This window comes from Xenopus laevis, chromosome 3S (assembly GCF_017654675.1).
Source record: "Xenopus laevis strain J_2021 chromosome 3S, Xenopus_laevis_v10.1, whole genome shotgun sequence".
In the NCBI taxonomy this organism is placed as follows: domain Eukaryota; kingdom Metazoa; phylum Chordata; class Amphibia; order Anura; family Pipidae; genus Xenopus; species Xenopus laevis.
Window position 1 is genome coordinate 126,063,371 of NC_054376.1, and position 22,211 is coordinate 126,085,581.

At 41.2% G+C, this 22,211-nt stretch overlaps 1 protein-coding gene and 1 pseudogene across 3 annotated transcripts; one reads left to right on the forward strand and one right to left on the reverse strand.

Moving 5' to 3' along the window:
* The first annotated feature begins 936 nt into the window (after positions 1-936).
* Positions 937-10,863, forward strand: crb3.S (crumbs 3, cell polarity complex component S homeolog). 3 transcript variants are annotated; one of them, XM_018239659.2, is made up of 4 exons: positions 937-1,068; positions 2,040-2,164; positions 8,774-8,811; positions 9,957-10,863. In XM_018239659.2, the coding sequence occupies exons 2-4, from the start codon at positions 2,083-2,085 to the stop codon at positions 10,158-10,160; spliced, it is 324 nt and encodes a 107-aa protein (XP_018095148.1). In that variant the 5' UTR covers positions 937-1,068; positions 2,040-2,082; the 3' UTR covers positions 10,161-10,863. The 3 variants fall into 3 exon arrangements, with proteins under 3 accessions (XP_018095148.1, XP_018095149.1, XP_018095147.1); XM_018239660.2 differs by having other exon boundaries at positions 956-1,097; positions 9,960-10,863; XM_018239658.2 differs by having other exon boundaries at positions 957-1,097; positions 9,957-10,862.
* Positions 10,864-14,804: 3,941 nt separating this feature from the next.
* LOC108703500 lies at positions 14,805-18,033 on the reverse strand (annotated as a pseudogene).
* Between the last annotated feature and the right edge of the window lie 4,178 nt (positions 18,034-22,211).

The window sequence follows — 22,211 nt, forward strand, 5'->3', positions numbered from 1 at the left end:
TATATAGACCTTTCTGATAAGGCTTACTAGTGGGCATATTTATGAAGGGTTTAATTTTGAATTGAAAAAATGTCAAAATTCAAAAAGACCAACTGAAATTAAGTCAAAGTTGTTTTTTGTTTTTTTTTTGGTCCAATAGGTCTGTTTTCGATCGATTAGGTCCATATTTGGCCGAATGTGAATCGTACGAATTGAAGGAATTAGCGCATTCAATCAAATTTGAATAGAAGTTTTTCAAAGTCCACCAATTGACTTCAAATCGGTTCTAGGAGGTCCCCCATAGGTTAAAACAGCAATTTGTCAGGTTTTAGATGGTAAATGGTCAAAGTTGAATTTTTAAAGAGACAGTACATGATAAATTTCAATATTCGAATTTGGATTATTCCCTAGTTGAAGTACACAAAAAATAGCTCAAAATTCGAAAATTAACATCAACCTCTGATAAATCTGCCCCTTAGTTTTAACCTTTTCTTGTCCTTTGAATTTGTTTTTTACATGGGGTCAGCGACCCTCATTTGAAAGCTGGAAAGGGAGGCAAATAATTACAAAACTATAATAAAAGGAGACCAAGTGAAAAGTTGCTGATCCTTGGCCATTCTATAAGATACAAAGAGTTAATATCAATAAATATTAATATAAAGTCGCCCCTTGAAGGGCTGCAGTAGAGAAAGGGTTAAAGAGAACACAGAGAAATCACAGGCTGACCCATAACCCTTTCCATCCCAGGCGGCTGATGACTATGTGAATCCCAGGGGCGGCTAAGTAACAGTTTGTGTAAAAAAGAAAAGTCTACAGGTGACACTGAGATAGAGATCCCGCCACACACATTCCACTGGCTCCGCACTACAATCTCCAGGCCACACAGCGCTCAGACCCGGCGCCCCAGGTACATTCCGGAAGTGACGTCTCACGCAAGCCAGGTGAAACCCGGATACGCTCAATGTTTTGCTCAGGTAACTCCGGAAATGACGCAAAAGCTTTCCTGGGTGTGTTCCCGGATGCGTCTCAGGTGTGGGGGAGCTGATCACGTGACCGAAAGTGAGGGCGGGGCCAGTACGCTCCGGACAGGTGAGTGGCAGGCGGGTCACTACAGAGCGGTAAGTTTCTTTATCCCCCATATACTGGCACAGTGAGGGGCTGTAACGTCAGTGTATTCTTCTCTGTACTTCACTATCTGTGTATATTCTGTCACACATGCGCAGATCAACCCTGTACACTTGTACCTACCTGCACTCTTACACCTGTCTGTACTCTGAGTATCACTCATGTATTATAAGGGATAATGTACCCCCTACTGTAAATGATAAGGATATTAGAAGTCACTGAGGGGTTGTTCTGTGACCATATAAAGGCACAAGGCTGCAGGCTGAGTTATACAGGGAACTCTGAGTATCACTCATGTATTATAAGGATAATGTACCCCCTACTGTAAATGATAAGGATATTAGAAGTCACTGAGGGGTTGTTCTGTGACCATATAAAGGCACAAGGCTGCAGGCTGAGTTATACAGGGAACTCTGAGTATCACTCATGTATTATAAGGGATAATGAACCCCCTACTGTAAATGATAAGGATATTAGAAGTCACTGAGGGGTTGTTCTGTGACTATATAAAGACACAAGGCTGCAGGCTGAGTTATACAGGGAACTCTGAGTATCACTCATGTATTATAAGGGATAATGTACCCCCTACTGTAAATGATAAGGATATTAGAAGTCACTGATTTGTTATGGAACTATATAAAGACACATGTCTGGTGTTTGTGTAATGATACAGACATGATACATAAGAGACCTGGCTGGTGTAAATCATTGAGCCTCATTAGTGAATAAGGGTAATGATATAAACATGTCTGAACTGTACGTATGGGGGATACATTTTTATGTGTAAAGACGTATTATTTATATGTATATACAGTTCTATAGCAATCCTTATCACTTTATCCCAGTGCCAGTATGAAGTGGTATAGAGATAAACTATAAGTCTGCTCAACTGAAAGTTTGTGTATTTATAATTGTGATTTATTTGCTGCACACAGGCTGATCTCTGCATCACTTCCTATTGCTGCCTATAGAGTCGACATGCTCACGTATGTACTGACCATGCGCCAGCTCAAGTTTCTTCCCATGTTTATTGCCGTCTCTAACCTCTTATTAGCCAACGGTAAGTGTCAAAAACACAGGCCTCAATGTATTTTGCTTCATTTAAATTTCAATTGCAGCCTTCTTATTGCCGCTGGGCTTGAGACCTGTGGGAGGGCCAACAGTTGCCCCTCCCCTCAGAGGCACCGCCCTCTATTGACATCACAGAAGGATCAGCTTGTTGGCTGTGGGTTTGCACAGCACTAGTACAGGTATGGGATCCGATATCCGGAAACCCGTTATGTGGAAAGCTCCAAATTATGGAAAGGCCATCTCCCCTAGACTCCATTTTATCCAAATAATAGAAATTTTAAAAACTGATTTCCTTCTTCTGTGTAATAATAAAACAGTCGCTTGTACTTGATCCCAACTAAGATATAATTAATCCTTATTGGAGGCAAAACCAACCTATTGGGTTTATTTAATGTTTATATGATTTAAATTATGGAAAGATTCATTATCTGGAAACCCGCAGGTCCCATACCTGTATACAGGAACATGCAGTAATATGGATGATTTGGTCCTTCAGCAGTAACCTATAGTTACATCATTAAATCGGGTTGAAAAAAGTGCAAATTCCATCAAGTTCAACCCCTTCAAATAGAACCCAGCCCCATACACACTGACCCCTCCCTACACTCACATAATTTATAAACTCGTATACAGAAAGCATTTTATTACATCCTCAGAGGAAACGCTCTCATATGCAAATTAGGGGGAAGGGTAAACATTTTTACTTCCTTCTTTTGTGACAAAAAGTCACGTGGTTTCCCTCCCCGTCCATAATTTACATATGCAAATTAGGATTCGTTCGGCCGGGCAGAAAGATTCAACCAAATCCGAATCCTGCTGAAAAAGGCTGAATCCCGAACCGAATCCTGGATTTGGTGCATCTCTAACTGAAATAGAATCTGCTGATTCCCCTTCTCAGTCCCTGGAAGGTGCATAAAACCAACAGGTTATTATCTGACCCCTTTGTGGCGACCCTGTGTGACCTGATAATGACATCCTTGAAGCAATAGATTTTATTAACCGTCTCCTGCCTGGAAAAAATAAATATTGGTTTGTTCAGAGCTTGGGAGGAAGAAAATGATGAACTCGGTGCAAGTAATGTGATGAGAGTCGCATGGTTTGTTTTAGGTCTAGTTCACAAAGCAGCAGGTGCTACAGCCTGAGCCCATGTTTAAGGGCTAGTCCACACGAGGAGATTCGGGGAGATAGTTGCTCAAAAGATGAGACGATTAGTCGCCAGGCGACAAAATTTCCCCGAATCTCCTCGTGTGGCCTTACCCTAAAGGAACAGTATCGCCAAAAACTGAAAGTGTTCCTTTAAGGAGCGGTCACAGGAATGAATTAAGGGCACTGTTATATAAGACAGTCCCAGCAGGTTGTGACTCATTGTAATATGATCTACAAAAGCTCCATGGGTGGGGGGGGGGGGTACAACTGCACAGTTTCTCTGTTACTGCTTTGTTTCTCTGTGGGCAGTACACAGTACAGATGCACTATACATTATACTGAACTATACATCCCCCTGCACTATATATTCCTCTCCATTATACATTCCACTGCTCTATATACTCCACTGCAATATACATTCCCCTGCACTATATATTCCTCTGCATTATACATTCCCCTGTACTATACATTCCCCTGCACTATACATTATACTGAACTATACATTCCCCTGCACTATATATTCCTCTGCACTATACATTCCCCTGCACTATACATTCCCCTGCACTATACATTCCCCTGCACTATACACTCCCCTGCACTATACATTCCACTGCACTATACATTCCACTGCACTATACATTCCCCTGCACTATACATTCCCCTGCACTATACATTCCCCTGCACTATACTTTCCCCTGCACTATACTTTCCCCTGCACTATACTTTCCCCTGCACTATACTTTCCCCTGCACTATACTTTCCCCTGCACTATACTTTCCCCTGCACTATACATTCCCCTGCACTATACAATACCCTGCACTATACAATACCCTGCACTATACATTCCACTGCACTATACATTCCACTGCACTATACATTCCCCTGCACTATACTTTCCCCTGCACTATACTTTCCCCTGCACTATACATTCCCCTGCACTATACATTCCCCTGCACTATACATTCCACTGCACTATACATTCCCCTGCACTATACATTCCCCTGCACTATACATTCCCCTGCTCTATACATTCCACTGCTCATGTCACAGACAGGGAGGATTTCTCAGCAGCAGAAAAAAAGCACATGGTGGTCGCTGCCCCCAGTCATGTCACTTGTGCTCTGATAAACTTCAGTCACTCTTTTTTTTTTTTTGTTTCAATATATTTTTATTATTTTTAATAATAGATACATTATCATATGATATACTCATAAATGGTTTTGACATTGTATCCATATATATTTCAAAACATATAACACTGTTCAATGTAAATGCAAACGTTTTCCATTGTCTAAAGTCCAGTTCCATCAGATGTATACATATGGTAATGGTAGAACATATGACAAATAATAAGTAACCAGTTAAAATGGAAAGAAAAGGAAAAGGAAAAAAACCAGTAAATAGAAAGTGGTTTACCTCGCTGTCTAATTGCCTCTATTTATTATCCGAGTATGGAAATCCTCAGTTTTATATCCAGATGGATAGAGTGTCAGCAAATGGGAAAAAGGGTCCCCCCGTACCTATAATCTATCCACGGTTGCCATACTTTTAGAAACATGGGAAATTTGTCTACTCCGATACTGGTGAACTTTTCGTTTACGAATATCCAATCTATTTTTTAAGGAGGTTGTAATTTATTTGTGGCGATTTCCAGGACCGTGCCAGTCTAGCTGCCATAAAATATGTGATTAATTAACTTTCTCTGTGTCCCTGTTACGTTTTGTGGTGGAGCACCCATCAACGCTTCATAAGGGTCTTTCTCTAAACTTACATTTAGTACTCAGAATATCAGATTGTACACCCGGATCCAGTACCTAGTTGCTCGAGGGCAGTTGCACTCTCTAAAGCAGCCATTATTAAGGTTTGGATACATAAGTGCTAATCTGTTGAGTGTGAGGTACCAACAAAAGAGAACCTTATATCCATATAGCAATACTGTATTATTAGAGCATCTCCTTAGATTATCCCACTTCTTACTCCATTGTATATCTGTCAGGAACTTCCCTAGTTCTTTACCCCATGACTGAGCATATTGTATGTCAGCTAAAGATGTAGGAGAATTGATATGTCTATATAGGAAGCTTATGGCTTTCAAGGCAACCCCTTGAAAAGAAGGTCCGCTCTGGGGCCTCAGGAGAGCGTTGCCGCCAACATTCTGTAACAAAGTGTAATAATTGGTTTGCTCGAAAGTACTCTGTTTCTGGGAGGTCATGGATCTCTCGTAGATAGTTGATGGTAACGGGCCCCTAACATTAAGTAAGTCTCTCACCCTAAGGTTGTGGTCTCTCCACCACTGAAATGAGTGGCCTTGGAATTCAGGGATAAATTGAGGATTATAGAAAAGTGGCTTTGCTGGGTTGTTGGCGGAGAATAGTGAGTAAAGGTGGGCGTTAGCGTCCCAGATACTAATGGAATGTCGCAAAGTGCAGCTAGCTATCGTTGGTCTGTTTTACCTTTGTCAGCTGTAAATGGGGTCGTAAACCAGTTCTCTGCCGTAAAGGGGCATTGCCGTGGGCGTATAAGGTAGGAAGGTGGACTAACTGTGCAGCTATATAGTACTTCCAGAGATTTGGGAGTCCTAGGCCCCCTTCAGAAAGGGATCTTTGTAATGTTTTAAGTCGTACCCAAGGAGTTTTATCATTCCACACAAATTATGAGATATTTGATTCAAATTTCCGTAAGTCTGACCTTAAAATTGGGATAGGCAATACTCTGAACAAATATAGGATTTTTGGCAGCAGGACCATTTTTATTGCTGACACTCTCCCCATCCATGATATGTGATATCTTCCCCAGTACTCCAGAAGTTTCCGTAGCGTTCGAAATAAGTCAGGGTAATTGGCTACATATAACTGGTCACATGACTTAGTTAATTTAACACCCAGTACTGTTATGTGTTTAGTACTCCACTGAAACTCAAAATTCAGAGTTAATAGTTTGGTTAGATCTTTTGGGAGATTTATATTCGGTGCCTCTGTTTTCGCATGTTTGAGTTTAAGACCAGAGATATCACTAAATTTATTGAAGACATTGTACAAATTAGGAAGTGATAAAAGTGGGCGAGATAGAAATAGTGTCACGTCGTCTGCGAACATACTTAGCTTATGGTGGTGAGCCTTGTCTTTAAAGCCCATAATATCAGGGTTGTTCCTAATAGCGATTGCTAGAGGTTTGAGTGCTAAGTCAAAGAGTAAAGGGGAGAGGGGGCACCCATGTCGTGTCCCTCTCTCAATGCGGAATGGGGAAGAGGAGTATGGTCCAATATGGACTTTCGTCGTTGGATGGTCATACAGAGCGTGGACCCATTTAAAAAAAATTATTGCCTATTCCCCATTTTGTAATAATGATAGGGCCTTGCTAAAGAGTCAAAAGCTTTTTTAATATCAAGCTTCAAGAGCATGGAAGGGGTAGAGGTTTTTTGGGCTGCCGCCATAAATAAAATTAGTCTTCTTATAGCGTCTGTGGGTTGCCTTCCTCTTACAAACCCCACCTGGTCCCTATGAATTGGTATAGGGTATGGCAGGGTTTTACTAAGACAGGTGGCTAGGACTTTAGCCATAATTTTTATATCCAGGTTCAAAATAGAGATAGGGCGGTAGTTTTTACAGTCTGCCGAGTCTGAATCTGGTTTAGGGATGGGAATGATTGTAGCCATTAGAGTTTGGGCTGGAAGTTTATCATCCTTAAGTAAATGATTAAACATTGTGGCTAACTGAGGAGTAAGGATATGGGAGAATTTCTTGTAATATAGACCTGGAAAACCGTCTGGTCCTGGTGTTTTGGGTTGTTTCAAGAGTTTAATAACTACCTTGACCTCCTCTTCCGAAATCTCCGCATTTAAGGATTGATGTTGAGAGGGGGTCAAGGGTTGTAAAGTGATATCGTGAAAAAATGAATTCAATTTGCAAGGTGGGGGGGTTGGTGTAGACTTGTAAAGTTTTTTATAGAAAATATGGAATTCTCGTAGAACACTGCAGTGCATTGGTGGTAAACCAACTAGAATTTTTAATTTTAGTAATCGGAGTAGTGTCTAAGCGATTTCGGAGTCTCCTAGCAAAAAGGCGACTCGGTTTGTTTGTATTATAATATAATTTCTGTTGGGTCCATTTCCAGGCTTTTTCTGTCTTATGGGTGAGAACTAGATCTAATGTTGTATGAATTTGATGATCTGGGTTCTTAAGTCTACATTAGGGTTCTCCGTTTGCTGTAACATTAAGTCATTCAATTGTGTGGTCCGGTTAGTGATTTCTATATTTTGGGCCTTTTTCCGCTGTGACCCCCATTGGATCAGTAGGCCCCGTATTACAGATTTGTGGGCCGCCCATACCATAGTAGAAGAAGGAACAGTAGAAACATTTTCCTGGAAGTGTGTTTTGAGGGAAGTTTCTAGCTGTTTGTGTAAGTCCGGCACTTTTAAAAGAGATTCATTCATTCGCCACCTTGCCAGGCTTTTGGGTAGGTGGAGAAGGGTGATTTTAAACAGTATGGAAGAGTGGTCTGACCAGGATATGTTCAAAATTCTGGAGGACTGGGGCATCGACATCAGACTTTGTGAGGACCATATGTGATCTATCCTTGTATATAAATTGTGAGGTGGAGAAAAATGTGTAAACTGCCTAATACCTGGATGGAGTTCTCTCCAAACATCTACCCAACCCTCTGAGCAACATAACTTGCTAATTTTCATCCCCTCTGCTGAGATGTGGGGGTGTTGAAGATCAGGGGGTGTTGAAGATCAGGGGGTGTTGAAATTGTTTGTCTATCCCAGTACCTATCCAGAATGCTATTGGTATCTCCCCCAATGATTAAGTGGCCTTCTCCCCAGTGTGACAGAAAGCCCACTAACCTTTCAAACAATTGTAGTTGACCAGAATTTGGGGCATAGTAAGAGATCAATGTCATTTGCACCTCAGCCATTGATATTTTCAGAGCTATATATCTGCCCTCTGGATCTTCAAAGGTTTCCAGTAACTGTAATTGTAACCCTTTCCTTATATAGATTGCAACCTCTTTGGTTTTCGTTGTACTGTTAGCCATATAAACCATCGGGTCATTTTTGAGCACAAATTGTTGTGACTGCTAATAGTTATGTGGCTCATTCCTGGTCACAGTGATCTACAAGCACACCCCATTGGCCATTAGCTAGTATGGAGTTTATCCATATGGAGATCTGGAAGGATTTTGCCAGGCAGTCGGACATACCTGATGATGAAAGCTCAGACGTAACTGTTCTGTGTTATAACATTTCTGCCTTAAAGGAGGCCTTTACTCTACTAAAGGTGAACAACCCCTTTAATGTTTAAGAGGTTCTATTAATAGGTTATTGTGTTCAGGGGCCTTATCTCTCTGGTGATGTGTATACATATATATATATATATTTAAATGGGTTACTTTTAATTCTTCTTGTTATTTTATCTTTTCCTGTGTGTGACTGTCTGTGTTCTGTCCATAGCTCAGAATGTGACCACGCCAGCCCCAGGCAAGCTCTCGGTGAGTGACACAGCTCTGTCGCCATGTTTTTAACATTTACCTCTTGTTTCTCTCATAGCCATTAAAGGATAAGTACACCTTTAAAATAAGTGAATGTAAAATTGATGAGGGGGCTATTCTAATCACTTTTGTCATTTACATTCATTATTTATTTAGTTTTTATTCCAAGATATTAAGACATACATGTGCTGTTAATATGAATGAATTTTGTTACAACATCGCCACCTGCTGGTCAGTTTCCCACCAGTCTGACCACCAAGTAGTCAAGGAAGTTGTCAGGAGAAAGAAAGAGGCTGCTCTGATGTTCTTCTGCTTAGGAAAGATGTGAGAAAGGTTTCTAATTTTATTCCTAAGCAGAAGAACATCAGCCTCTTTCTCCTGACAACTTCCTTGACTACTTGGTGGTCAGACTGGTGGGAAACTGACCAGCAGGTGGCGCTGTTGTAACAAAATTCATTCATATTAACAAACCCCTTATTAAAAAAAACCCTACCCCCCACCCCAAATAGTCCCCCCTCCCTCCTCACCCCCAGCCTAGCTTCTACCCCGGGCAAATGGCCCTAACTTTTTACTTATCCCTCGAGGCAGATTCAGGAATCGGAGTTCACAGCAGCCATCTTCTGGCTCTTCAGTAATGCGTATGCGCAGTTGGAGCAATTTCCTGGTTTGCAACAACTGCGCATGCGCCGAAAATTTCCGAAGCCCCGGAAGATGGCTGCCTTGAACTCTGGTCCCTGAATCTGCACCAAGGGGTAAGTAAAAAGTTAGGTTAGGTAGCAGCTAGGCTGGGTTTGAGGAGTAAGTGCCCACCCTTGGCACGAAATGCGTCAGGTTTGAACATGTCCTTTTTATATCATCTGGGCTCCTTTTTCAACTAACATTAAGTCTATCCCGCTTTTGTTTTTGCTTGAGGAGGCAGGGGAGTCTATGTGGGGTAGGGTTTTTTTTAATAAGGGGTTTGTTTCTCCTTTAAAGCTGAACAACCCCTTTTAATGCAAAACAAATGTTCATTGTAAGACGAGCTTTCCTTTTAATATTTCCATTAGCCATAAAGAAAGGGCAAATGAATAAGAGGAAGGTACAACCGGTTATTATGGTATTCTATCAGCGAGCCTTTAGTGTGTACCCTTTGTTCTTACTTCCAGGAGTCGGCGTTACTAGCCGCCATCATCGTTCCCTGCGTAGTAGGCGGCCTCATTCTCATCGGCATCATGGCCTTTATATTCATTAAGATAAGAGAGAGACGGCAGACAGAGGGAACCTACCGGCCGAGCAGCGAGGAGCACAAGGAACCCCGCGTGGAGCCCAACATGGCTCTGAAACTACCACCCGAGGAGAGGTTGATATGATGAACTCCAGGAGAGATTCCTAAAGATTTAATGACGGGTCAAAACTTGACACTAGAGACGGGTCAGAACTGTGACTTACACACCATGTGACTGGCAAGGTCCCCAAACAATAATCAGCAGCATTGTTTTTTCCTCCCACGTGAAACCTGGGGTACAGGGGTAGGGCAGATACAGGATACCCTACTGTATGGCAGTTGCTTGCCCCACCATTAAATGCCTGTATAGATATAGAGTTTCAGTATTATCCAATATTTAGCCTTCCGACAGACTCCATTTGCAACTCTCATTGTATGGTACCAAGACCTGGGCTGGTGTGTATCACACAAAGTATTAGAGGCCTATGGAGTACAGGAAACCTAGAAACACCACTGATTATCTGGGCCTGGGCTCATGTTATCCAGTTGCAGGGCCTGCCTGGCGATGGCATAAAGGCTCTGATAATGAACTGAGTGCATAAATGTATTTATATATATATATAATTCTAAACATGCTGGACATGGAATGATATCAGAAGAATGTATTCTCCAGAGGCACATCTCATTTATTAAGTAATATGTTTTATAGCACTGGGGATGGTGTAAGGGCAGAGACTCACGGTCAGATTCGGGGAGATTAGTCACCCGGCGACAAATCTCTTCTTCAAGGCAACTAATCTCCCCTTCCAATTGGCTAGAATGTAAATCTCCGATGGGATGGCACTCGGAACGCTTCGTTTTCCGAAGTTGCCTCACGAGGAAACTTCAGGCGACTTCAGAAAGCGAAGCGTTTCGAGTGCCATCCCGCCAGCGATTTACATTCTAGCCAACGGGAAGACAGTTCGGGGAGATTAGTCGCCTCGAAGAAGAGATTTGTCGCCGGGTGACTAATCTCCCTGAATCTGAACGTGTGTCTGTGCCCTAAATTGTGGATAGATCTCAGCCTTATCAGTACAGGGAATAGAGGTCGATACTCCAGCTGCTAAATGCCACATGGGGTAATATAATACATTTCACAGGTTTAGTAACCCATAGCAACCTATCAGGTTGTAAAGTAGTGCTGATTGGTTGCTACGAGTCACTAGAAGCAGATACTTTTATGACATCACCCAACAAACGCCGTTGTTCTGTTGCCTGTTTTGGGGCTAATGGTTTAAATTCAACACTTAAAGGGAAACTGTTTATTTTGAACTCTACTAAATAACTAGCAGGGAAAGTTTGCAGACACTCCCCGGGGTTCTTAATGAATGTCACATTATGTTATTACTTACTATGTGTGCGTGTATGAACCTGATGTTTATCGTTCAGTTGTTTGGCATGATGCCGACATGTTCTTATCAAAGGCAACAGTTTGTGTAAAAACAAAGCTGACCAATCCCTGCCTTCCAGTGCCTTCAGCCCAGTGATACCTGGGTCCTGGGCCATTGTGCTGCATGCCAGGGCAATCTGCTGGCTTTTGATTGGCCCAAAGCCATAAATATGCCTCGATCATCGTTTAAGGAAGAACCCCTATCCCCTTATTTTTCTGGGGTTATGGAGGAGTTGCATAAAGGCCACACGTACTGTATACTGTCTGCCTCAACACTTTCTGCAGGTTATGCTTTACACTCATGTGCCCCTGGACATCAGCAGGAATCAACCCCAAACCTGGTGCCGTATTGATTCATGTCAATTACATGACCCACCTTTTTACTGCATCCCTGCCAAACAATCTTGTTTCAACTTGGCATCGTATTTTATAACACGTAATATTTTACATCTCATTGCTAAGATAATAAAAATATTTTATCAGAAAATTCTTTTTTGCTTTCTTTATGTTTCTTTATGCCAGTGAGAGGAGAGGGGCTGCACTGTGTATAACTGTAATAGAAAGGAGCTGTATAAATACACAGATATTACTGGGATCCCTCCCCAGAGGAGCTGCACTGTGTATAACTGTAATAGAAAGGAGCTGTATAAATACACAGATATTACTGGATCCCTCCCCAGAGGAGCTGCACTGTGTATAAGTGTAATAGAAAGTAACTGTATAAATACACAGATATTACTGGATCCCTCCCCAGAGGAGCTGCACTGTGTATAACTGTAATAGAAAGGAGCTGTATAAATACACAGATATTACTGGATCCCTCCCCAGAGGAGCTGCTCTGTGTATAACTGTAATAGAAAGGAGCTGTATAAATACACAGATATTACTGGATCCCTCCCCAGAGGAGCTGCACTGTGTATAAGTGTAATAGAAAGGAGCTGTATAAATACACAGATATTACTGGATCCCTCCCCAGAGGAGCTGCACTGTGTATAACTGTAATAGAAAGGAGCTGTATAAATACACAGATATTACTGGATCCCTCCCCAGAGGAGCTGCACTGTGTATAAGTGTAATAGAAAGTAACTGTATAAATACACAGATATTACTGGATCCCTCCCCAGAGGAGCTGCACTGTGTATAACTGTAATAGAAAGGAGATGTATAAATACACAGATATTACTGGGATCCCTCCCCAGAGGAGCTGCACTGTGTATAACTGTAATAGAAAGGAGCTGTATAAATACACAGATATTACTGGGATCCCTCCCCAGAGGAGCTGCACTGTGTATAACTGTAATAGAAAGGAGCTGTATAAATACACGGATATTACTGGATCCCTCCCCAGAGGAGCTGCACTGTGTATAACTGTAATAGAAAGGAACTGTATAAATACACAGATATTACTGGGATCCCTCCCCAGAGGAGCTGCACTGTGTATAACTGTAATAGAAAGGAACTGTATAAATACACAGATATTACTGGATCCCTCCCCAGAGGAGCTGCACTGTGTATAACTGTAATAGAAAGGAACTGTATAAATACACAGATATTACTGGATCCCTCCCCAGAGGAGCTGCACTGTGTATAACTGTAATAGAAAGGAGCTGTATAAATACATAGATATTACTGGGATCCCTCCCCAGAGGAGTTGCACTGTGTATAACTGTAATAGAAAGGAGCTGTATAAATACACAGATATTACTGGATCCCTCCCCAGAGGAGCTGCACTGTGTATAACTGTAATAGAAAGGAGCCGTATAAATACACAGATATTACTGGATCCCTCCCCAGAGGAGCTGCACTGTGTATAACTGTAATAGAAAGGAGCCGTATAAATACACAGATATTACTGGATCCCTCCCCAGAGGAGCTGCACTGTGTATAACTGTAATAGCAATGAGCTGTATAAATACACAGATATTACTGGATCCCTCCCAAGAGGAGCTGCACTGTGTATAACTGTAATAGAAAGGAACTGTATAAATACACAGATATTACTGGATCCCTCCCCAGAGGAGCTGCACTGTGTATAACTGTAATAGAAAGGAACTGTATAAATACACCCAGATATTACTGGATCCCTCCCCAGAGGAGCTGCACTGTGTATAACTGTAATAGAAAGGAGCTGTATAAATACATAGATATTACTGGGATCCCTCCCCAGAGGAGTTGCACTGTGTATAAACTGTAATAGAAGGAGCTGTATAAATACACAGATATTACTGGGATCCCTCCCCAGAGGAGCTGCACTGTGTATAACTTGTAATAGAAAGGAGCCGTATAAATACACAGATATTACTGGATCCCTCCCAGAGGAGCTGCACTGTGTATAACTGTAATAGAAAGGCAGCCGTAATAAAATACACAGATATTACTGGATCCTCCCCAGAGGAGCTGCACTGTGTATAACTGTAATAGAAAGGAGCTGTATAATACACAGATATTACTGGATCCCTCCCCAGAGGAGCTGCACTGTGTATAACTGTAATAGCAATGAGCTGTATAAATACACAGATATTACTGGATCCCTCCCAAGAGGAGCTGCACTGTGTATAACTGTAATAGAAAGGAACTGTATAAATACACAGATATTACTGGGATCCCTCCCCAGAGGAGCTGCACTGTGTATAACTGTAATAGAAAGGAGCTGTATAAATACACAGATATTACTGGATCCCTCCCCAGAGGAGCTGCACTGTGTATAACTGTAATAGAAAGGAGCCGTATAAATACACAGATATTACTGGATCCCTCCCCAGAGGAGCTGCACTGTGTATAACTGTAATAGAAAGGAGATGTATAAATACACAGATATTACTGGGATCCCTCCTCTGGAAATTTGCTCCAGTGGAAATTCTTCACAAAGGGTCAGAAACTGCCCTTTAAGGAATTTCAGGAGAATATAAATGCTTTACTCTGGTATCTGTAGGGAGATTTAAGTAAAAATATCCTAACATAATACCATTGTATAATTTTTTTGTTTATATTTTCTGCATACCGTACACAAGCCTACCTGTATATGCCTGTAAAGTTCATATTGTGAGTTCTTTACTGTAAACACGCATGCGCAAACACGCCAGCGCCAGTGACGTCACTATGGCGCCAAATTCAACTATAAAAGGGCTCCCAGGACGCCAGAAGGGCGCCCAAGAATAGGATTTGCTGCCATAGATCCTGGGTTCCTGTTTGTGTTTCCTGATTCCTGCCTGTTTCCAGCCTTGATCCCTGCTCCAGTCTTGATTCCTGCTCCCTGGCCGTGTTTCCTGTTACCTGCTTGTGTTATTGACCTTTGCCTGGACTCTTGCTTATTGCTTATTATTATTTGCTTATTATCCTGATCTGCCTGCCACTGAACTCTTGCCTGGACTCTGACCATCCACTTGCTTAACTCTTTGGATACCGCGACCTTGCTCCCTCAAGAGGGCTTCCTCCTAGATCCTGACTACCTCCCTGGAGGGAGCTCCCGGCTCCCTGACAGTTAGATTCTCTAAATGAGTATTTGGGGCATCAATGCCTCTTTGTGTGCTGGATGTGGGGATGTTATTTGACTGGGTGTTGAGCTTTTGGGTGCTATTCATGTTGATAGAATTTGGGCTGTTGGCTTGTTGCATGTTCTGAAGCTGTTGGTAATTCCATCGTATCGCTCTTTGGGGTTGATTTTCCTCCTTTCTGTTTCCTTTCCAGGTCATCCTACGGTCCAAATCCAATGCCTGGAAACGAGATATTGCTGCACAAACGCTGTGTGAGCCTGACACACTGGGTCAAATGCCTCCGCTTGTTTCCCTCTTCACCTTACAGCACCCACTCAGTTGCCCGAATGGTAGGCCAGGTGCAGGCTTGCTTTCTTCTTTAGTGGTGGGTGGAATTTCAGCCTCTGCCGATGGTATAATAGTCTGGTGGGTATGTGTTGTCACCTTAGTGGTTATTGATAACACCTCTAGTTTGGCTGAACATACATTTGCTTTTGGTAAACTTCTATCTGTTAAGTAGTCTGGTGTTAATTGTAATTTGATTTCTGAGGTTGAGGGTGCCGACTCTGCACTTTGACATGTTATTTGTGGTTAGGGAGTCTATAATGAGTGGTGTAGCCACTGCGGTAGAGGATTTAGTATCACTGGTATCGGATATAAACTTGGAGGTCACTAAAGTGTCCTCAGGAGTTAGTAATGGTCCTCGGTGTTGAGTGAGGCAATCTCTGGAGTTAGAGGCTCTGAAGACACTGAAGTGACTTCTGGTGACTACTTGAAGAAGTCTGGAGGCTCCTCGTCTTCTTCTTGCAGGTACCAAAGGCTATAGTCTCTGGGCTGATTTATACTCAGGTCTTCATCACTTGTGGGGTTTATTGACTGAAACTAAGAAAGGTTTGTGTAAGATGTATAGATATGTACACAGCATACTGTCTACTGGAGGATCTGCCCCAACAGGCCTGATTCTGTTCTGGCAGTACAACTACTGTAGGCCTTGTGTCTGCATAGGGACCTGCCAGAACCTGAATGTGGCTTATCCTTTGTGTGTGTATAGACAACATTCTATTACTATTTAATTATATTAAATAATAATGTCTGAAATCTGTTTATGTATTTATACTGCTCTGGAAGAGCTGGTAGAGTTGTTTTGGAAATACCCTGGTACAGCTGATATCAACAAATATAACCTCCTGCCCCCACCATACAACTGCATGAACAATAGCGGATTGAAAATATAAGCTCCTTCAATACTCTTTAAATTTAGAATTTCAATCCTGTCATGGGGTGAAGGGAGTTCTTCACAGCAATACAGGAAGCCAAGACCCCAAGTTGATAAGAACTGTAGCTGGTTCAATGTATTATGTATTACAAAATGATCTACCAATATCTCAAACAGAGATACTCTCAGATTAATAACTGCATTGTGTGCTGCCTTAATAACTCTCTACAGATCCGTTGATCATTAGGATATGGGAAAACTATTGACATAATAGGAAGCTGCCAGGTTTCATCTGGGCTAAACATATATAGTTTATATATAGGGGTTCAGGGAGTTCTCAGGTTTAGACAATATAGGTTGGCCAATGCCCAGGTTAACTTTTAGCTCTGCCATGTTATCAACCAACCATTCACCCCTGTTCGACACTATGTGCTGCCCTCCCTGAAGCTGCTCCCTAGGGACTGAGCCATCGGTGTCTATATAGAAAACATGTCCCTCACACTGGCTAGAAAAGTGCATAAGAAGCCATTCTAAATCAACCAAATCCTCTAGTGCTTTTTGTAGGGAGAATCAACAAAGACAACTATCGCTTCGTTAACCTGCCCTAACATGGTCTGTCGTCTCCAACCCATGAAAACTGCCATGTGATCTGTCTCGCTCACCATTTTGAAGTATTGGCTGTCCTCTAGATTGAATAAGTCCAGGCTGTGGGTACCATACAGTGCATGTTCCTCGCCAGGCGCTCGTGTTCAGTGTCTCAAAGATTTCCTCCAGCAAGTCCATACCCTCTTCCTGGAGCAGCGGAGAGTCATCTTCAGCAGTGGGCATGGGCTTAATTATCCTCCCTTCTCTCAGCCTGGGAGTAACTAGAAAAAAATGACAGTCACATCCATTGGGAAATAAGGATTATTTTTTGCTTCTCCATAATTTTTTAGAATGGAAACTACTACAACAAAAGACAAAGATGATTCTCATACCTCAAACTTTTTTCTGGCCTCCTGGGATGTGACTGAAGCAAAGAGATAGAGAAAATCAGAAGGAAACAAATCAAGTCAGCTGTATTCACAAATACAAACCCTGGTACAGCTTATGTGTTTAGTTTACACAGGGGCCTGGTCACATGGGTAAATCGATTGTGTGGAAAGAGACTGGGCCAAAAATGAGGCCCGTGATCATCACGCCTAGCTTAGACAATGATGTATGTGCATTGACCATGGTTGCTATTAAATCCATGGTCTCATCTTACGTGACCAAAGTGCTGAGTGATGGGCAGTCTATTCTGTAACCTCTCGTGATTATGTGTTGATCCTCCATCGGAGTGAGCCTTCACGCTGGAGCTGATACTTATCCTGAAGAAGGTCCTGGACTGGTCAATGCTGTGTGTTTATTAAAACAGGTGCTCCTGGTACCAACAGTATCTGAACTACTTACTATTCATGTATTTTACACACAGAAAGGCAATGTTAACAGTAGCCTACACCTGTAGTAGCACTGCAAAAGCCTCTCTGTCATCTTTAGAAGCTACATTGTCTATAAAACTGTACTACATGCAGTCTACACCAGCTGAGCAGACTTTATTAGGGCACTTGGGACCCTTTTTTATGAGCCCTAAGATGACCTAATAAAAAACCTATTTCTAGAGCCAAAGAATGGTAGGGTTTTTTAGTTAAGGGTTGAATTCTCCTTTAAGGTCCCACCAATGATCCACAAAAGAAGTATATAATATAGAATTATTTTCTGAAATATACTCCAACCAAAGCCGTACAGGTTATTTCTCCTTACTTATCAATACATTTTCGAAAATCATTTTCGAAAATCGTACAAAAATTCAAATTGTACAAATGCCAGCATAGATCAGGATATCTTTGGGACTTGACTTATATACAACCTCGGCGCTGAGATGCTGAATTTTCAGATTCGGACTATTTGCATCCTATAATAAATCACGAAAATAAATAAGGAAAAATTTGATTTTTTTTTCACAATCAATTTGGATTTTATAGTAAAAAAAACTCAAACATTTCAAGTTTTTGTCATTCAGACTTTAAATGATAAGTAAACCTTTAAAATAAGTGAATGTAAAATTGATGAGGGTGCTATTCTAAGCACTTTTGTTATTTACATTCAATATTTATTTTGTTTTTATTCCAAGATATTAAGGGATACATGTACTGTTAATATGAATGAATTGTGTTACAACAGCACCACCTGCTGGTCATTTTCTCACCAGTCTGACCACCAAGTAGTCAAGGAAGTTGTCAGGAGAAAGAAAGAGGCTGCTCTGATGTTCTTCTGCTTAGGAAAGTTGTGAGAAAGGTTTTTAATTCAGAGTAGCCTCTACATTAGGTAGGAGATAAGGATTTTTTTTTTAGTTAAGTGTTTAATTCTCCTTTAGGGTAGGGACACACTGGGCGATTTGGGGAGATTTAGTCGCCTGGCGACTAATCGCCGCAACTTTTCTCCCCGAATGCCTCCCCTCGCTCTGCGCCTGGCTAAAATGAAAAATCGCCTGCGCTAATCACACGCGGCGATTCGTTTTCCGAAATCGCCCGAAGTTGCCTCACGAGGAAACTTCGGGCGACTTCGGAAAACGAATCGCCGCGTGTGATTAGCGCAGGCGATTTTTCATTTTAGCCAGGCGCAGAGCGAGGGGAGGCATTCGGGGAAGATTGGTCGCGGAAAGATTTAGTCGCCAGGCGACTAAATCTCCCCAAATCGCCCAGTGTGTCCCTACCTTAAGGTCCCACCAATGATCCACAACAGACGAATATAAGATAGAATTCTTCCTCGTTAGCTCTTACCTTTTGTTTGATGCAGGATTTCAATACCTGTAAACCTGTCTTTGCCTGTCCTTTTGTCTGAGCATTGGAAAGCAACCCAAAGTATGACATAGAAAGGAGGATAGACAACAAGGAATTACCACATCTCTTGGGATCCCACAGCTATATCCCGCCTAGATCCTTAATGGGGCAGTCAGATACTCGCATATCTCAGCATGTTCCTCACAGCTGGGTGTGTGCGACTCTTCACATTGTTGATGAGGGAGCCACCTCGTTTCTAGATGAAATACAGAGACTCAAGTCATTGCTTTAGTAGAACACTACACAACCATACAGGGATAATGTATGAATGGTGGAGCCAACAACAACTTGTTTCTCTTCATTCAAGGGTTTCTCTGATTTGGAAAGAATATTACACAACTATTTTAGTCTGGGGTGTAACTACAGAGGAAGCAGACCCTGTGGTTGAAGGAGGGCCCATGAGTGTAGGGGGCCCAGTGAGGTTCTAATTAACGAGCAATTTTAATATACCTTGGAAAAATAGGCCAAATTATCAATATTTTCGGCCCTAAATTGAATTTGCTATGGGGCCCTGTAACATCTAGTTACGCCACTGATTTTGGTTACTGACCACTAAACAATATGTCATGTGAACATGGTCCGACTGGCCAGTTGGATACCAGGAGGTTCTTGTTGTTCCTTTAGTCTACACAGGTGGGTCCATAGCTCTCCTATTTTACCCTAAGCCACTGCAGGGGTTTCAAAGCCAAGCTTCCTGTCCTATCTCAATATGGTATGTTCCTCATCCTGGCCACCATTACATTTCTATCAAGAACTCTAGGACTCTGTGCTCTACCCATAGAGTGCAAAATCTGAATTTATCAAATTATTTTCTGAAATATACTCCGACCAAAGCTGCAACGGGTCATTTCTCCTTACTTATCAACACACTTTCTCAAAAAATCGTGAAAATTGTACGAAAATTCAAATTGTACGAATTTATCCGATTTTTGCACGAAACCCATCACAGATCAGGATATCTTTGGGACTTCTCCCATTGACTTATATACAACCTCGGCGCTGAGATGCTTGATTTTCAGATTCGGACTAATTTGGATTTTATAATAAAAAAAACTTCAATTTTTTTGTGTTTTTGCCATTTGGACTTTAAAGGATAAGTAAACCTTTAAAATAAGTGAATGTAAAATAGATGAGGGGGCTATTCTAAGCACTTTTGTAATTTACATTAATTGTTTATTTTCTTTCAATTCCAAGATATTAAGGGATACATGTACTGTTAATATGAATGGATTTTGTTACAACAGCGCCACCTGCTGGTCAGTTTCCCACCAGTCTGACCACCAAGTAGTCAAGGAAGTTGTGAGGAGAAAGAAAGAGGCTGCTCTGATGTTCTTCTGCTTAGGAAAGATGTGAGAAAGGTTTCTAATTCTTTTCCTACGCAGAAGAACATCAGATCAGCCTCTATTTTCTCCTGACAACTTCCTTGACTACTTGGTGGTCAGACTGGTGGGAAACTGACCAGCAGGTGGGGCTGTTGTAATAAAATTTATTCATATTAACAGTACATGTATCCCTTAATATCTTGGAATAAAAACAAAATAAATAATGAATGTAAATTACAAAATTGCTCATCAATTTTACATTCACTTAATTTTTTTGTTTAAACTTACTGTTTATTCAAGTTTAGTATTTTGCACAAAATGAAAAAAAAAATAGAAATAAAGTGAAATAATACATCATAACATACAATAAAATAATATGAAATAAAATATTACATTTTTTGCATAAAGTTTCTGTTGTCACGGTGTAATTCTTACAGATTACTTTACAAGGGCTAAAATTGTATTTATAGCATCGTTTTTGAGATACTAGCATCCTGTGTGGGGTTATCTTTATTAATCCATGGATTCCATATTGACTCATATTTATCAAGCTTATCTTTCAATAGGTAGGTGATTTTACATTGGCTGCAATCCACCATATTTTTTTCTCCAGTGCTGAATGGTGTGGCCCAGGACCTTTCCACATTGAAGCTAAGACACATCTTGAAGCTGAACAGATTTGGGTTGTCAGTTTATTTTGGTTCCTGGACATTCGTAAAAGTCTTCCAAAAGTCTCCCATGGATCCGGAGTAATGGCATTATGGCATTATGAGCAGCAATCAGCATGGCTTTATGAAGGATAGGTCATGTCTTAAAATGAAGACACAAATAGTGACACTCATTAAAAACGCGTGCGATGCAGGGATAATAGATGCAAACCTGGGGGATTACCTAATAAATGAAAATCCAGTCATTCCGATAAATTCAATTTTACCCAAAATTCATAAGAGCTTGGATAATCCTCCAGGCCACCCTATTGTATCCTGCATAGAATCTATATTGTCTCCACTTTCAATTTTTGTGGATAGAATCATTAATCCTTATGTATTGAAACATCATTCTTATGTAAGAGATACAGGAGATTTTTTGTCAAAAATTAAAGAATTTACCTCAAAACATCATCTTGGTCACCCTTGACATGAGAGCCTGTACACCTCCATCCCACATGATGGGGGTGTGGAGGCGATCCGGGTCGAGTTGGACCAAGATGAATCACTGGATGATTCACAAAAAGATTTTGTTCTGACATGTTTGAAGCTGGTCTTATATAACAACTTTTTTCTGTTTAAGGACCAATTTATTCTGCAATTCAGGGGTACGGCCATGGGGTCCAATTTGGCCCTGTCATATGCAAATATCTATATTAATGCTTTTGAAGAAACTTTTGTTTATACCAATGATTTGTATAGAGAACATTGTCTGTGCTGGTACAGATTTATCGATGATATCTTTGTGATATGGACGGGGCCACATTGGAACCTGGAAGATTTTCATAACCAAATCAACTGTACCAGGACAAACTTAAAATTAACTTTACATGATGATTTAAATCCTTGGACCTATATATAAAACCTACTGATAAAAGCACTATAAGTCATTTCACCCTATGCAGGTTAAGAAATCAGTGCCAAAATCCCAATTCAGCAGGGTGAAAAGAATAGTGTCCGACAACAGTGCATTAGAAACCAGACTGGATGAAATTTGAAGAGAGGGAATATCCAGTGGAACTTTTAAAAAATCAACGCTCTGATGTACAACTGAGTGTAAGTAAACCCCAAAAAATCAAATAGAGAAAATTCCTTTTGTGTTTCGGTATAGCACAGTAAGCACCCATGTGAAGAAAGCTATTAAAAAACATTGGTCGTTACTTGGGGAAGGTATACCAGAAATACAAC